The 18,268-nt window shown below is 37.0% G+C and overlaps 1 protein-coding gene and 1 long non-coding RNA gene across 3 annotated transcripts; both read left to right on the top strand.

The window, feature by feature from the left end:
* The first annotated feature begins 7,928 nt into the window (after nt 1-7,928).
* On the top strand, nt 7,929-9,494 carry LOC149164925 (uncharacterized). Its single transcript, XM_089429647.1, has 5 exons — nt 7,929-8,029; nt 8,121-8,325; nt 8,452-8,496; nt 8,643-8,691; nt 8,842-9,494. The coding sequence occupies exons 1-5, from the start codon at nt 7,929-7,931 to the stop codon at nt 8,892-8,894; spliced, it is 453 nt and encodes a 150-aa protein (XP_089285773.1). The 3' UTR covers nt 8,895-9,494.
* A 7,120-nt stretch (nt 9,495-16,614) lies between these two features.
* LOC149164924 (uncharacterized) lies at nt 16,615-17,762 on the top strand. Of its 2 annotated transcripts, none has more exons than XR_016260294.1 (4): nt 16,615-16,876; nt 16,995-17,051; nt 17,177-17,211; nt 17,384-17,762. It is a non-coding gene; the product is annotated as an uncharacterized LOC149164924 (long non-coding RNA). The 2 variants fall into 2 exon arrangements; XR_016260293.1 differs by having other exon boundaries at nt 17,309-17,762.
* The last annotated feature ends 506 nt before the right edge of the window (nt 17,763-18,268 follow it).

The following is an 18,268-nucleotide window of genomic DNA, read 5'->3' as shown; positions in this document are numbered from 1 at the left end:
ATTCTCATCACAATTATAACAATTTTTTTTGTAAGCTTTCTACAAAAACATAGAAAAACTTTGTCACAGACATACCTATTATTTTAATAAGCAATTTGGAAAATTTCATTTCACAATGAAGCTTGTTCAAATATTGCACAAGCCCTTACTACATTTTTACTCTGGCTTTCTCGAATCTTCAAGGTAGAAATATGCAACGTCTGAGGATCAAACATCTCTTATTTGATTCATTCTCTGACACCTTCAAAGACAATAGTGACAACATTTAGTACGACATTGATTAAACAACAACATGCCAAGCTACATTCAAGGGCGCGAGATGCATTCGATATTGAACTTGCCTCAACTTGATTAAAATCACACAACGTACACCCATCGAATATCGATCAAAGTTTAAAATATCACAAAAGTTCACTACCATATCAATATTCTGAAATTCAGATTCATCACAGAAGATTTGATCAAATTCTAAAATAGATCAATGATCGGGCTTTATAAGCTAAAGAATTTGACCTTCAACAGTAATCTCATGCATACAAAATTGCAAACACAGAGAGAAAACACAAGCGATAAAATCAATCATGATCATGAAATTCATAACTGAAAGGTAAGACCATAATCTAACAGTCGGGGTTAATTCCTTATGCAAAGAATTCTCATCAAATCTCTCCAATCTCTCCTTAACATAATCAAAACTACAATTTTTCACACAACCCTAATTTGTCAATAAATCCAAATCCAAAAATGGTTCAGATCTACAAAGGAGATGTAGTATCCAAACCAGTGTGATTCAGAGGAGAGATTTCCTTGCCCTTCATAGTTCAAGACTAACTTTTACTTTCATAAGCAAGATTCTATCAACATTACCACCTCCATGGATCCTATTCTGGCACAATACGCCGGTTGAGAATCTCCTCCAAGACCTCCTTCCCAATGCTTTGGATGGCCACAAAACTAGTGGCACAATTCACTCTGAGATGCTTTGACCAAGGTAATGTATGTAAAGGCTATAGCTTACTGCAATACTTTTAATTATAATCTCGCTATTGGTTTTCATGCATATTTAACCATACTTACGGATTCACTACTAAACCCTTCATCGATGTCTTTGTATAGGTTATGGTTCCAGCAAGCAGGAGTCTCAACCTCAGGTAAGAACCATATACTTCCTAACAAGTTAATATTATAACAGAGGGGTTATCATCGGTATTACTTCTACTAATTCCATGTGTTCTGGTGACAAGTAAGAATCATATTGAGGAACCTCGAGTTTGGGCCTGCGTCAACAGATTCTTAAGGCTCATAGCCTTCCGTCATTTTACAGGTTGGTGTTGACACCTTGGAGACTATTCCAGCTTGCTACTTCAGGGTTTCATGGAGGTTTCTTCTATTTAGGAACTAGATTAAGAGTAGCATGCAATACTCCTTTTGATTTAAATTTATTTCATCGACAAGCTCAAATTGTTGATTCTTGTTTTTACTATAAATTTTGAATGCATTTCCTCTGTGATGGATTTCGAAGTTTGGGTTTGAGATTTAAGGAGAGAATGGTTGTATTTCTTCCTTTAACTTGCTTGAGAGCCAATAGTGGCTACTCGGATAGTATTTGATGTTGTTCTTTAGACGCTCAAAATCGTTAAGTTATGCAAACTTGTTATTAATACAATTTGTCAAGATGATATGTTCGTATTTTTGTCTTAATATTATAGAATTCAAGTTCTGAGATCTTAATCACATGCATACAGTATATGTGTGTCTATATATTTGGATAATAGGCCCTGTCCATCTTATTTCTAACAGTTTACTATATTTACGTCTATTTATTTAATACGTAGGATTCTACAAAAGGGAATTAACCGAGGGTTTTTACCATCATGAATTTAATCTTTACTTAACTCCTGAATTCATCCTTTTTAACTTCTTTTTAAAGAATATCTATTTTTATTCTAGAGTCTGTTCAATGATATTTTGCAGTTCCTTTGTTTCACTGTTAGTTATATTTAACAATACGAGTCAGAAATCATTTCCTGTTTCATATTGCAAATAGTTAATTCCACTTATGTCAGCTTCACTATCCATTATAAATTTCAAGGTTTTTACATAACAGTAAACCCTTTATTTTGTCATCAATCTACCCTGCAAATTAATGATAACCTTCATAATCTAGCAACCTTAAACGACATTCAGTAGTACGCCTTTATCTTAAATAACATTCTATATTACACAATTTATGACTCTGACAATCTAGAGCAAAGAACATAGTCTAATACTAAGTCTTGGCAATTCCTTATCTTACTTACCTGTTATCCTATAAACAACAAGAAAAAAAAAAATTTTCTATAAAGTCTCTCCTCCTAGCCACGAGTCTGGAAATCACATCTAGACTCCCCCCGAGCACTTTCTACCTTCAATGCTGGATTATATCCAGTTACAGTCAGTACTATGGGCCTCAGGACTCCTGTCCAGCCTCCATCTCAGTACTCTCTGTTCGACTGTATGGAGCAACCCTCCAACTGGTTTATTTCACCTAGCTCTAGGATGGGATTTTTTGTGCTCCTCCCCTCTCTATATTTTCCTGTTTAGGTAGAGGGTTAATTGTTTCTTGATAACCATTTCTTTTAACTAAAACAAAACAGTTTCATTCTGTTAAAGTAAAGTTACCAATAATTCAGGTAATCACAAGATAACCATGGTAAATGTTTCTTGGCCTTCCAGCCTCAATCATTTAATGTCAACATCAGAACAATTAAAATTTAAATTAAACATCTATTGAAGAGTTACTTAGTAGTTCTCAGTAATTTTTAAATGCCATTTTTGGGGTGTTACATCCCCCCCCATATGAGCAACACCTTCCATGTTGTTCTTTCTTTCTTTAGAAAAGAACGCTGCATAAGCTTTTCGCATAAATTGCTCCTCTTCGCAGGTTGCCTCTTCTGGGCCAAAGTTCTTCCATTGCACTTTAACCTAGGTAATGGTTCACTTCCGCAAGTTATTTTCTCTCTGATCGAGAATACAAAGAGGTTCTGCGAGGAACACTCATTCCGGTACGACCTGCACCACAGAATAATTCTTAGTTATATTCTCTCTTTTTTTAAACAAAAATGAACATTATATCCGGTCTTACCTACTTGACTGTTTACCTAAATATTTTCCCAGTCAATAATGTGTTGAGGGTTATACACATAATTTTTCAGTAACGATACATGAAATACATTGTGGACCTGAATGTGGCTTGGTAGTGCAAGCTTATAGGCCATCGGTCCAATTTGTTCCAAAACTTGAAAAGGGCCACAATATCAGGGTGCTAATTTTGCGCAACCCTGCCATTGTAATGAACTTTTCTAGGGCTTCACTCTTAAATAAACGTGATCTCCTGGTTGAAATTCCTTGTAGGTCCTCTTTTTATCTGCATACATTTTCTGCCTATCTTGGGCTGCCCTCAAATTTTGTCGAATCTTCCTCACGGTCTCCTCCATTTCTGCTAGCATGTCAGGACCCAGTGCAAACTTATTAACTGGACTATTCCAGTCTATAGGCACTCTACACTTTCTCCCATACAACACCTCAAAGGGGCTCATTCCTAGCGATTCGTGGTGTCCATTATTATATGAAAACTCTACTAAATGGAGGTAATCCTCCCACTTGTGTGGTTGTTGCATCACAAACATGCGTAGCATGTCTTCCAACACCTGGTTTACCCTTTCGGTCTGTCCATCCATTTGGGGATGGTAAGCGGTACTAAATTGGACCTGAGTACCTAAACCCGAAAAGAGAGTTTTCCAAAAGGTGGAAGTGAATTTCACGTCCCTATCTGAAATCACTACTTTGGGTATCCCATGTAAGCGAAAAATTTCCTTCATAAATATGTCCGCAATTTCTACGGTTTTGTATGTGGACTTCACCAGTATAAAGTGAGCTATTTTACTCAATTTATCAACTACCACCATAATTGAATCATGTTGCTTTCTTGTACGTGGTAAGCTGGTAATGAAATCTAGGGATATAGTCTCCCATTTCCATTCTGGAATGGGCAATGGTTGCAACAATCTAGCAGGATGCTGGTGCTCTGCCTTTACCAGCTGACACTCCAAACATTTGGACAAATATTCTGTAATATCCTTCCTCAATCTGGGCCAAAAGTACCCTTTCTTGATGGCTGAAAGCATTTTCTGATGCACAAGGCTTCCTATGAAACTCATCCAACACAAAAAGTCTAACCGAACTTTGGTTAGGGACATAAATTATGTTCTTAAATGTAAGAAGATTATCAGAATTTATTTCAAATTCTAATTTTTCATTTTTCAACAAAGCTTCTTTTATTTGTTTCCAAAGGAAGGAATACTCAGGATCTTTGCTAGCTCCTTCTTTTATGATTTCAGGAATGTTTGAACTTACTTGGCTCATCTGAACATCATAGATACAATGTACTTTTATGCTTAGTGCATCAACAACATGATTTTCCTTCCATTTTAAATGTTTCACTTCAAAATAGAATTCACTCATAAAGGTTGTCCATCTAGCTATCGAGAGTTCAAGCTAGATTGGTTAAAGAAAATTGCAAGACTACTATGATGTGTTAGCAGCAAAAATTTCTTTCCAAGTAGGTAATGTCAGCACATTTTAAGTGCATGCACCACTGTTGTCAACTCCAAATCATAGGTTGAATATCGTTGTTCATATTCCTTCAATTTTCTAGATTCGTAACCAATCACCTTTCCTTCTTGTGTCAGCACCCCACCAATGCCTGCTTTGCTGCATCTGTGAAAACCACGAAGGAATTTTCCAAATCTGCCACTTTCAATACTAGAGTGGTGGTGAGTAGATGTTTTATCTTTTCAAAACTCTGCTGACACTTTGTTGTCCAATGGAAAGCACGCCCCTTTTTCTATAAGGAGGTCATGGGAAAGGCGATTTTTGAAAATCCCTCAATAAATCTATGGTAGTACCCAGATAAGCCCAAGAATGATCAGATATCAGCGACATTCTTTGGGGTTGTCCATTCCATGATTGTTTTGATCTTTTCCCAATCAACAACAATGCCATCTTTTGATATAACGTGACCTAGGTACTAGATCTAATCCTTGAAAAAGTCACATTTGCTGAATTTAGCATATAACTGATTTTTCCTTAATGTTTACAATACTATTTTCAGATGTTCTTTATGATCCTCCTCGTTTTTAGAATATATTAAGATATCATCTATGAAAATCAGCACAAATTTGTCAAGGTAGGGCTTGAAAATACCATGCATCAAACTCATGAATGTGGCGGGGGTATTTGTAAGGCCAAACAACAATACCACAAACTCGTAATGACCATAGCGAGTGCATAATGCTGTCTTGTAAATATCTTCCTCTTTTATCCTTATTTGATGATATCCAGATCTTAAATAAATTATCAAAAATACCTTAGCTCCTTGTACCTCATCAAAGAGATCATCAATTCATGGTAACAGATACTTGTTCTTGATTGTTAGTTTGTTTAATTGTTGATAATAAATGCATAACCTCAGGGTCCCATCGTTTTTCTGTAAGAATAAAATGGGGGCTCCCCAATGGGACACACTAGGTCAGATATACTTTTTATCTAATTGTTCTTGAAGCTGCATTTTGAGTTCTGTTAATTTGGGAATGCTCATGCAGTAAGGGGCAATGGATATAGGGGTTGCACCGAGAATTAGCTCAATAGTGAAGTCAATGTCACACTTGGGTGGTAAACTGAGAATAGATTATGAAACACATCAGTGAATTCTTGAATAACAAGAATATTTTCCAGAGATGTCATCTTGTTTTTCGTGTTTGTGAATCCCACCTGAACAACATATATTTGGCAACCTTTTCTAATACATTTTCCTAGCTGGTTCGCTGTAATAGGACACAACTTGGTATTCATTTTAATGCCTTGGAGTTTCTCCCTTTTGCCCAATTCAGCAAAAAATCTGACAATTTTCTTTTTGCAGTCCACTAAGGAACAACACCCTTTTAACAAATCCATTTTGATTAGGATGTCATAAGAACCCAAAGGTTGTATATTAAGGTCTATGTAAATAGGTTGTCCCAAAATCGTAATGGGACAATGTTTTGTCTTTGTGGTTACCCTTTTCTTGGTTCCTGTGGCTAGTTGGACTAACCATGGTTTTGAAAATTCACTGCTCGGTAATTTACATTTATCTACCACCTTAGGACTAGCGTAGCTTAAGCTAGCGCCTGGGTCAAATAAAACAGAGATAGGCTTCTTAGCAATCATACCTTCACATTCCATCATGGTGGGCTGAAATTATGCCTGATGATCATCGAGCACAACATTAATTCTCGGCATGCTCCTTGCTACATCTCCAATTGTGGATGCCTCCTACACATTTGACAAATGTTATGTTCTTGCTTTATGCGAACAATTTTTGTGGTAGTGTGATTCTCTACATCCCTAGCACTGCAGTGGAGGTTTGGTTTGCAATTCATTTACAGATTTAGCAGCTCCTTCCAAATGTTTGCTTTCCAGATAAGCCATCTTAGGGTGATTCCTTGCTGGAAATCTGTTGAGGGGCTTTTGCTGTACGTTTTGTTACCTACAAATCTGGACTGTTTACTTGGAGGTAGGCTTCTACCTTTTTTGTTTAAATTTCTCATGGGTCCTTCATTCTTTTGCTTCATTTGTTGATAACAGATGCGGGCTTTCCACATAGTGTCATCAATTGTCTTGGGGTACTCAAACTCCAATTTATTCTTCATAAAATTAGGTAAACTGTTGATGAAGCGTTGAATTTTGGCCTTTTCTTCCTACATGTAAGGCACATAATGTAGTAGAGAGGTAAAGTGTGTCATGTACTCATCCATTCTTAAGGTTCTAAACCTTAACTCATGGAATTCTTTTGCCTTCTCATCGTAATAATGCTCCATTAAATACTTGTCTTTGAAGTGCTTTTGGAATTCCTACCAAGTAACTTCATCTTTATTGATTTTCCTTACTGTTTTGATTTCTTCCCACCACAAGGTGGCCTTTCCTCTTAATTGATAAACCGCTAATCTTGCTTTCAATTTATGTGTGTACTCATAGATTTGGAAATATTTTCCCATGTCAATGAGACAATCTTCTGCTACTTCCTCTCATTCTCCTTCAAAAAGAGATGACTTAATCTTTTTAAGTTCACCTTGCAATTTAGTTTTCTATTTTTTGTCTTTAGTTGTTTGAATACATTGTCTAAACACCCTTCCTCATCTTCCACATGTTTCTGAGCAGATTTCATGTTTTCCTCTCCATGTTGTGTTGTTGGGATTTTCTCCTCGTCTTCAACTCTCGGATCTCGATGCCATTGATTATGTTTATTGGACACACTTTTTAGTATCCTCTCATGTTCTTCGCGTAATCTTTCATCATCTCACCTTAAATTCATCATTTCAGCACGCAACTCCTAAATAGTTTCTAATAATGTTGCATTAGCCTCTTGTGATTCTTCACCAAGCCATATCCATATGTCAAGATTAGCATTTACGTAGGTAGTTCCACATGAACCGGTTGGCCGAGGGCTCCCTTGCATTTTGACCTTCCTCTTTTTTGTGTGATCCTTACTTATTAACTCTTTCACACATAAATTTGGTTAGCTATAAGAAAGAAAAAAATTAAAATCTGAAACAAAATTATGTTCCTATACATGTCTTTCCCAAAAAAGCTCACTGTACAAACCTTAGCTCTAATACCATTTGTAACGACGAAATAACAAATTCACACAATAACTACGAAATAATTGCATAAATTATATCGCAATTTAAAATAAACACAAACAAAATCTTTAAAACTATACATCGACGATACATTTCTAATTAGGCCGATAGGCCTTTCTTTGAAAGGGACCTTTCGTCGTCCCTTTCTTTCTCATGCTGACACGTTGCATCGGGAACAGAGTGAGTATAACTGCAAAGTTTTATAATCTCATGGCGACACGTGGCATCGGGAAACCAAAGAGTTCTGCAAGCGAGCTGCGTCGTGTATTCATGGATATTGATGAAAACGGTTCTGCTGCTAAATTCGTGCCGTTTTCTTAGGAGCCGCTTCATTCCTCAGGTATTCCACCAGGCGGACGATGCCCCATTCCCTCACCTCCCCAAACGCGTTCATCGCTGAAGGTGTCAGGGCTTCGCTAATCAAATTCCTGCGAAGACTCCGCCACAGAGGCCCGTATGCGGCCGAACTGATGCTGTGTCGGTTGCTGCTGAAGATTTTCTGCATCCCGCCAAAGGGTGGGCGGTCAGAGAAGATGGAGCCCTTCTGTGCCGTGTTTTGCAGGTATTGAGCTCACCTTATCTCAAAGGCATTCCCTCCAGCCAGAAGGTAATTCAAATCTTTTTCCCGTCTTGCTTTCTGCAGTAGCTACAATTTTGGTCTTCTAATTTTGGTCAGGGGTTCCTTGTCCACACCTTGCCTACCGGCTAAATATTTGGGGTTTTCTGCTGGCAGACAAAATTATATTATAGTCTAAAGCGAGATGATTTCAAGAGGAAGGTTAAAAGTCTGGTCCTGGCAATATTTTTCTTCTTACTAACACCGATTGAGGCACAGTAATTCCAGAAGTTCATTTTCCCTGTAAGCATTCATACAAATATGTTCTATTTTTTGTAGTGATGCGTGATAGGGTTTCTTGGCAGCAGGTAAACAATTCTACACTAGGGTTTGCTCTCGCGTCTGGAGTAGTTCTTGGTAAGTTCTAATATTTTACCCTCAGGATTCGTTACAGTTTTATTTTTCTTTATCTATAGGATAATTTCCCTTTAGTTTCTCTTTTGAAAAATAAGAAGGAAATTCTTCTTCCGCTCAACGAATTCATGAGGAATTCCTTGTCGTTCGCAGAGCTCACATGGTTACGGGAGCATTGGGACTTATCCAGTCGGGATTATCATTAACGGCTTGCGGCGCACCTACCCAGGTTCATTTTATTGGCAAAGCACTTAAGGCTTTTTGCCAGAGCATTGTTTTCATTGTGTTACTGTACTTTAAATCTTCTGTTGGAACTTACTTCCAGGGAAGGTGCCACTTTGTGGCTGCTTTTTCTTCTCAGTTCTTCTGTAATGATAATTACGACCCTTTTGGACAATATTTATGTGGTCTTTAGTATATTATTATCTGCTGAAGCAAGTCATACCCTTAATGGTTTCCTTCTCTGTTAGGAAAGACTATGGCCTCCAATCGTGCTTGTTTTTTCTTTCTGCTTCTTGATATCAAAATAGAACTTTTTATATGTCATCTTGTAAGAGGCCTTCCGGCCGGGACTGTAATTGTTATTTTCGGGTTAAAATACAATACATCGGCTACTTTTGAATGTTTAGCCATAATCTGTGGCATTGCCCTCTTTTACATATGGATATGTTTTTTTTCAAATTGTTCTCGGATTGATTCTTATATAAATATAAAATTGTGGTTATGCTTTACTGTTCTTTTATGAGGCAAAATATTCTAGCTTTACTATACCCTGAATACTGTATTTTTTTTTTAATATTCTCAAAAGGTTGTATGCCCTTTGTTTTCCAGGGATTGTTCCAGGCATTCATACCTAGGGTCTGACAACAAGGCGCTACCCTTCCTGTTCTAGCCCTTACTGCTCAATAGTTAATAATTTTTTCTAGGCACTCCTTGCGGTTTGCTTTGTTTGATCCTGCTAAGGCTTAAAAAAAATAAGAGTTTAACACAGGTATATCTAAATTTGAAATAAGCTATGTTAGCATGTAAGTCCAAAGATAATGTGGGTCAAACTCGACTCTCAAACACAAGAAGCTATTGCAACAGCCTCTGTTCATCTGGTATTTTCTAACCCCATATTTCCTTAATAGCTCTAGATCCTTATCAATCCAGATCTGTTAAGAAATGATCGATACTAGCATGGAGCCTTATTATCCCAGATCTATTGTGTACTAAGAGGTGTCTATTTTTCTTGGCACTCCTTGCGGTTTGCTTTGTTTGATCCTGCTAAGGCTTAAAAAAAATAAGAGTTTAACACAGGTATATCTAAATTTGAAATAAGCTATGTTAGCATGTAAGTCCAAAGATAATGTGGGTCTATTCTAAACTGGTTGTTTTAATAGTTTATTTACTATTTTAAATAGTTTTAATAGCTATGCAAAACTAGTTGTTCTCTATATGGAGTAATACAAAGACAAAAACACGTACTCAGGGATCTTCTCCATCCCAGGGTATGGAACAACTCTTCTTTATGCAGAAGGCATTGCTCAGGGTTTTAGTTAAAGATCTAATTCCAAATATAAAAGTTTTGTAATGTGTAGAAAAAAGGCATTGAGCCATTGGATCTGAACACACGCAATTACAGGTGGTTTGAGCGGAAAACTAGAAGATTTTGGAAATACAATAAAATTGCCGCAACAGCACGGCAGGGAAGCCAAGGTTGTGAGTATTGCGTATTTTGGTGGGAATGAGGGATAACCCTTAAAATATCTTTTCAACTGCAAGAGATCAGGTTACTATCAAAATGTTTTTTGTGTTTAACCTTAAGAGAATATGCAGCTAAGAACATTTTAATATTATTAAATGACAAATTTTACAAGGATTTGACTGGAATGCATCGGTGAATGAATAGGCTTGAAAAAGGCATGGCGATGTTCAGACTCCAGAGGTCATCAAATCAGACTTTCAGAAGTTTAGATGATGTGGATCATGTTGAGCTGCTGCGTGCATTGACTTCACAGTGAGGGATATCCTTGTTTCTGGTAGCTCGATTTTAGTTAAATGTTGCTATACGGATATACTTCCTATCTCAGGAACCAAAACTTTCCATTTATGAGCTAACTGGTATCAATAACGAACATTCTGAAGAACTTTTTTTGGTTGCACGCCTTCCGCCAGACTCTTTCTGTAGTGATTTGAAGTCTGTAGTGATTTGAAGAAGTCACTAAATGTTTTTACATACCAGCTATGGGTTTTTCCCCAGTATCTCCGAGTACTTGAAGCGCTATAGTTTTTTCATGCTAATGATGGGTTGTCCCGGGTATCTCCGAGTACTTGAACTGCTATTTTAAATAATAAATGATTTGGGCTACTGGAAAAACCAATCGCTGCAAAAGATAGAACCCTTCCCACCAACATATAAAGCATAATAAAATTATGAATGGCCGTATTTATGAAGAGAGGAAAGAATGTGTAATGTTTAGTGTGGTGGAAGTCATGGATACTCTTGGAGGGAATCTATATTCAAGCCCATGAAAGACATGTTTAGATGATATTGCTCAGAAATGTAATCTGAAAAATATCGATGTGAAAAATAACTTGTAAAATGGGGAGAAATATATATTCTTCACTCTTGGATTTCCTTCTCTTCCTCGATGGGATGGATGTTTACGGGCATGTTGCTTGCGAAGGCTAAGTGTAAGGACCTTGTTATATGTAGCCGGGAGAAGGGGTACATGAAAAGGCATCCATGTGATGAGAATTTTGACAATGACTTTTTGCTCTCTGTCATTTTGCTGGTATGCTTCAGCCTTAGCTTTGGATAGATGTCTTTTTTCACGATTTCATTTTGTTTCATAGTTTGAACAGATTGTACAGTACGGTTAGACACTTGTGATGTAGCTCAGAAATCTATTATTAAAACAGTTTATGTCAAGCATGTCGACATGCTCTTTTCTATTACGGGATGGCCATAAATAGGGGATATAACAGAATATGCCCTTCAGTCTTTTGAGATTTTGAGATGAATATGGTGGGAACTTTATGGCAATTTGAAATCTCAATAGTTTTTTTTCGATAATATAATTTTGCAGCTTCAATTTGCTCAAAAAGATATTATTAGGATCGATGTATATTTTTAGACATTGCCTGTTTCTGCATAGGAGAAGACAAGGATAAGGTCATAAAAATATTTGATGGATGTGACTGAAGAAAGGTCATCATAAGGTCATAAAAATATTTGATGGATGTGACTGTGAAGGAAGGTCATCATAAGGTCATAAAAATATTTGATGGATGTGACTGTGAAGGGTGTCACAGCAAGTGTCTTACGCAGGTCAAGACTAAAAGCGCTGTAGCAGCTGTAGGATTGCATCCGAGTATGGGCAAAGTTTTGGAAAAAAAACCTTGGTGGCGTGTGTGGCCCAAACTGACAACTTTTGGATATGTATTCCACCATTCATTTGTAAATGTGTGACAGTGAAGCATGATTTCAAGTAGGAAATATGATGCTCATCACAACCTAACAACTATAATGATATGAATAAAATTGCATTGCTAGCTATCTGTATTTATTTTTGAATTTTCCGTTCATGTGAAATAGCCTATGTTTTCTTTATTTTTCTTGCAAGTAACTGTTCATCTTGATATTTTCCTATTATATGCTCCTTTTTACAGTGTAATATTTTTACAGCCTGTCTACCTGATATTTATTTCTGTTGGTCCAATGGAATAAAAATAAGGTTCTTTTCATTTTTCCATCTTGTTAAAATGTCACTGTTTTCAATATTTGCAGCTTTTGCTGTTATAAAATTTTCTACAAATTTCTAATTTTCAAATATCTGTATAAACTTTTTATCTGTCTATCATAGAAGTTTTCTGTTATAAGGCCAACTGTATATCATAAAATTTTCATTATATGCTAAAAGTTGATGATCACAGTAAACTGGCCATTGAGGGTTCACCTTGTGATGTTATCAATCTAACATGTTAAAAAAGAATTAAATTAAGGTTGAATTTGCGATTATGTAATAATGATATGGATTAAGTGGCAGGTGTGCAAGAGCAGTTACAGTAATAGAAACTGTATGACAAATTATATCATTATACCAACGTAGTAGGTGCTTAAATTTCATACTAAATGTCCATGAGAACAAGGACATCTTTGGCTAGGTCTGTCTTGGAGTTACCCTTGCTAAACCTGTAATATTCTCACTACCAAGTTTGAGATATTTGTCTGTAAATATACTCAAGTTGTTGGTAATTTTCCCTTTCATCGAAGAAAGCTACAGTATAGCTTCTGCTTTGTAAACTTTATGCAACTTTTTAGAACTGCTCAGTTAGAGTCAAATCAGGGTATTAAAATCCATTACTGTGAAGCTTGAAGATTCCAGTCTTGTCACTGAAGGAACCTCAGGAAGTAATGGTCAATTGGAATGGATATTCTTGCTGTTTTTTTTGTCTCTACTGCAGGGCAAAACAAAAATATGTTAAGGCCTATAAATTTTGGTGCCATGATAAGTGCATATTGCAAAAATTCACATCTCTCTGACGTTGGAAATGGACATCATATCTGGTCAAGGCAGTACTTATATGATAGGTATTCCATCCATAATATGAACCTTGTTGGAGATGGAATTCCCTCTGGCAAATATCATTGAATCTAAATCAGCATAGATTAGAAGAGCACTGTGTACATTATCTGTATCTTCATATAGATACAAAGGATTGCATTTGCACCATTTTCAAATTGTTTTATATTTTAGACCCAGTGCCATCTGAGAAATGGACCAAGCTGAGTATCATGATGTATATTTTGTATAACTACCACTCATTTGGTGTGGGACTGGCTCTCTTTCCCAAGGGTAATAATCAAATTATAAATCTCTCCTTCCAGAAAGTTTAAAGACCTGGTTGCCCTTGTGTTGCACACAGATAGGGCACTCCTCAGACAATTTAATTACCTGCACCAGCAGAATTCACAGAAATGGCAGCCTGAATCAATTATATATGTTAAAATATATTGATTTAATAATGCAAATGAGTGCTTTGTTTATCTCACCTTTGGCACACATTTCAAACAAAAGAAGTGGCTACACGCTAATTGCTTCGGCTCCACAACGGCATCTGCACATAGACTTATAGGTAGAAGTTTCGGATTTTGTTGTCTGTTGTTAGAATACAGATAAATCATTGAAATAACAATGTCAAAAAAACGAATATTCTAAGTACCCAGGCATATAGAACAAGTAAGTTCCTTATCGATAACAGGTGTTGATGATGCTTGTGTTAAAGCTTTGGAAATAGTGGGCATGTTCCCCACTGTTTTCTCTGAAGTATTTAATACCGTTTTAATACGATTGGATCCATTAAGATTTGAAAATGGACTCTCTGGAAGGTTATGTCCATAGCTGTTGCAAGGAAAGAAACTCACTGATCATTACCTTTTTATAATAATCACCCAAACAAAACAAAGTAGCTTCTATTCAACTACTTCCAGGAACCCATTATTGACAGCTTGTTTTCTAAGTAAAATATTTGTCATGTTCTTTATTTTACAGAACTGAAAACTGTGGATGATGGTCTCTACCTTTCTTGATCGTCATTATCCTGCTTAGGCTTATCTTCGTTATTCTTCGGTACCTCAAGCAACTACCCAAACTGATCGGTTGAAGGAAAATTGTTGAGATGTGCATATGTCTTGAATAAGTGGGTATCCTAGGTTTACCTTCTGATGCCTTGGATTCTATTTCAGACTGTGGGAATCCATTAGTGAATCTATTCTCGAGGTGGTGAGAAACAACAATAGGTAGTGATATTGTAGGTACATTTGGGTAAATATCCATTTCTTTCTTTACACCAACTCTTTCCTTAGGAAAATAAATGTCATTTATAGATGGACGTGTATCCTTTGGAGTAGTTCTTCTAGAGCTAATAACTGGAAGAAAACCTACACACAGCCAGCGACCCGTTTCCCACAGTCAAATTTGACCCACTAGCAATCCAATCCAAACAACATACACAAAGTGAGTGAGAGCAGTTCAGTTGAGCTGGGGGTTTCCCGGTCTCTAAGAAGCTCGAACCCTTGACCCAATATCTGGAGAAAAGCACAAAGACACCACAACACACAGACCGACCTCTTCTTCGCCATGGGGGGCAACGTCCCACGTCAATCTGGCGTGTTTCCTGGCTTTCCACTGCTTGATTCCTGTGAATTCGGCCTCGCAATGCACACATAGTCCATTGACCGCCTTCAGCACTCTGGCTCTTTCCAACTGTAGAGAGATATGACGAAACCAGTGCACCTGTGACTTGACCTTTATATTCTAACGCAAAAGCATAGAAAGATAGTAATGGATTCATTCTCATCGGTATGGACGCTCATTGTTTCTAATGGAGAGAGGGGAAGCAGAGGAAGAAAAAAGCCGACCAATAGTACCCACTTCTAAGCTAGCTTCGGATTACCTAGCTATACCGGGTGCATTTATGTTATTTTTCTCTTGCTCTTATAAAAACAACATCAGTGGTTTCAGTGTCCTGCCTTGTAGTTGTTATATATGTCATGGCAAGCTATCTTGTTATAGTAGAATCCCTGATATGCTTGATATGATAAAAGTCAAACATTTGACTTTGTTCATGTCTATCAAAAAACAGTTGACTTTGCTTAATGATCAGTTAGCTTTGCTCATGTATATCAGAATTCTCGAATAGTCATATCCCTGTATTGAGATTTTATTCACATGATCAATAATCCCCTTCTTATCCACCTATGGCTTTACATGCAATACCGTCCTAAAGCGTTATCCTGTAGGTACACTTCAGTAAGTTTCATATGTGGCCTGTTTTGTGCCCTGGCTCACAACCTCTTGTTTCCAGTCTACATATACTATTACACAATACTAGATATACTTGCACTGATATGCCCATTGATGGTACCTTCTTCAGCGATCTGTGGTCACAGCTTGTAGCAGCTTTAATTTTATTTCAAATGTCTTGCCATTCTAACATGTTTGTTTTTCCTTTGCAGATTTTCTTGTCCAGTGTGCTCCAAATCTGTCTGTGATATGTCTAAATTGTGGGAGAAACTTGACCGAGAGGTAGATATTTTCGACAAGATGAACATCTTGAAGTCAACTTGCAATGGGTTGTATAAAGAGTAGCTTATTAGATGTGTTTTTGCTAATTTTGTCCAATGGCAATTGATTTTTTAAGTTTCTTGAGTGGATTCTGATATTTTTTTTTGATATTTTTTTTTGTCATGTAGGTTGCCTCAAGCTTATAAGAACAAAATGGTAAGTTGTCTGATGGTAGCGTGAGAGAAAATACCTCACCACTTTCTCGTCGGTCATTTGAGCCGGTTTGGATCTTATGCAATGACTGTGGAGTAACTACTAAAGTAAATTTTCACCTTGTTGCACACAAGTGTCAAAGTTGCAACTCTTATAACACCTGGCAGACCAGGGGAGGTCCTTTTGCAAGTTCATGTGGATCTCATCTTTGATATTCTCAAATGTTCAGATTCGTGTATCCCACTTTACCACTTGTAACGTTGCCTTAGCACTGCCTATGTAGCATGAAAAACAGCGGTACTGCAAATTGCTATGCAGTGGCATTACTGTAAGAATTCATTGTAACCGTTGAGTTTTCCACAAATGAAAAATTCAATAATTCCAATTTAATAATCCTATCGGCCTCTCTTTGTACCTTTTGGGACAATTGCTAGTCATAAAGCTTATAAATATTGGCCCATAGAGGGCTCGAGCTCATCACATGTGTTCAATGATATTTATGAGATTAATTAAACACCTCGTATACGATTGTGAATAAGTCTTTAATGATCAGGTGGATGGATCCATTCGAGTATACTATGTCATTAATGAATACAACTACCCATGGCACGGTTTGTTGCGTTGGCAATTGCTTCTGATCACATATGGTGAACCGCCAGATCGAGTTGAAGTACTGATGTCCTACACCGCCATATGGCTAGCTCTGGCATCGTCGATCTTCTACTATCGATCTGACGGTGGAGACACGTCTAGAGCCCACTTCCCTGACCTCTCTCTCGCATTCACTGCTCTGATGGTTCATTGTCACGGCCGCCTAGGTATCCTGTTCTGCTCTGTTGTGGTTAGATTTCTTTTCAGTATTCCTCGATGCTCATGGGTGCTCTGGTTCAGAAAAGCGGTGAAGACTGCACCCTCTGAAATAGGTAAATTAGCAGTCTTAAATTCAACGGTTTATTTTCCCATTCCTAAGGGTTTAACCACTATTGCGGGGTTTTCATCTATAAACCTATTCTAACTCCCTACATTGGTCTACACGCGTAGCTTGCTTGGTTGCAGAGATGGCGAAGGGCGCCCAACACTCTTAGATGCTGGACCAAGGTAACGTATGTCAAGGCTATAGCTTACTGCAATACTTCTGATTGTAATCTCGCTATTGGTTTTTATTCATATTTATCCCTATTTATGGATTCGCTACTAAACCCTTCATCGATGTCTTTGTACAGGTTATGGTTCCAGCAAGCGGGAGTCTCAACTTCAGGTAAGAACCCTATCCTTCCTAACAAGTTAACATTGTAACAAAGGGGTTATCATTCGTATTACTTCTACTAATTCCAGTTGTTCTTGTGACATGTAAGAATCATACGAGGAACCTCGAGTTTGGGCATGTGTGAATAGATTCTTAAGGCTTACAGCCTTCCGTCATTTTACAGGTTTGCGTTCAGACCTTGGAGACTATTCGGAACTGCTATTTCAGGGTTTCAGGGAGGGTTCTTCTATTTAGGAACTAGATTAAGAGTAGCACGCATAATACTCCTTTTGATTTAAGTTTATTTCACCGACAAGCTCAAGCTGTCGAATCTTTTTTTTACTGTAAATTTTGAATGCATTTCCTTTGTAGTTGATTCGAAAATCTGGGTTTGGGTTTTAAGGAGAGAATGGTTGTATTTCTTCCTTTAACTTTCTTGAGAGCCGATAGTGGGTGGTCGGATGGTATTTGATTCTATTCTTTAGATGCTGAGAATCGTTAAGTTATGCAAACTTTCTATTAATACAATTTGTCAATATGATATGTTCATATTTTTGTCTTAATATTACAGAATTCAAGTTCTCAGATCTTAATCGCATGCATAGAGTATATATGTGTATATATATTTGGATAATAGGCCCCGTCCATCTTAAATCTAGTAATTTGATGTATTTACCTATATTTATTTAATACGTAGGATTCTATGAAAGGGAATTAACCAAGGGTTTTTACCATCATGAATTTAATCTTTAGTTAACTCCTGAATTCATCCCTTTTAACTGTTTTTTAAAGAATATTTATGTTTATTCTGGACTCTGTCCGAGGATATTTTGTGGTTCCTCTATTTCACTGTTAGTTATAATTAACAATACGAGTCAGAAACTATTTCCTGTTTTGGATTGCAAACAGTTAATTCCACTTATGTCAGCTTCACTATCCATTATATATTTCAGGGTTTTTACATAAGAGTAAGCCCTTTATTTTGTCATCAATCTACAATTCAAATTAATGATAACCTTTATAATCTAGCAACTTTAAATGACATTATGTATTACGCCTTTATCTTAAA

The sequence above is a fragment of the Pinus tabuliformis genome, chromosome 5_1, assembly GCF_031772625.1.
Source record: "Pinus tabuliformis cultivar Carrire ecotype Pingquan chromosome 5_1, CPIR1, whole genome shotgun sequence".
NCBI classification, from domain to species: Eukaryota; Viridiplantae; Streptophyta; class Pinopsida; order Pinales; family Pinaceae; genus Pinus; species Pinus tabuliformis.
Note: the sequence above shows the minus strand (reverse complement) of the source record. Positions and strands in the feature narration are given on the sequence as shown.

Excerpts from the sequence above, each read along its gene's own strand:
- LOC149164925 (XM_089429647.1), top strand. The coding sequence starts at position 7,929 with ATGGCGACACGTGGCATCGGGAAACCAAAGAGTTCTGCAAGCGAGCTG. Across the intron at positions 8,030-8,120 it reads TCTGCTGCTAAATTCGTGCC|GTGTCAGGGCTTCGCTAATC; the intron begins GTTTTCTTAGGA and ends TCATCGCTGAAG. Across the intron at positions 8,692-8,841 it reads CGCGTCTGGAGTAGTTCTTG|AGCTCACATGGTTACGGGAG; the intron begins GTAAGTTCTAAT and ends TGTCGTTCGCAG.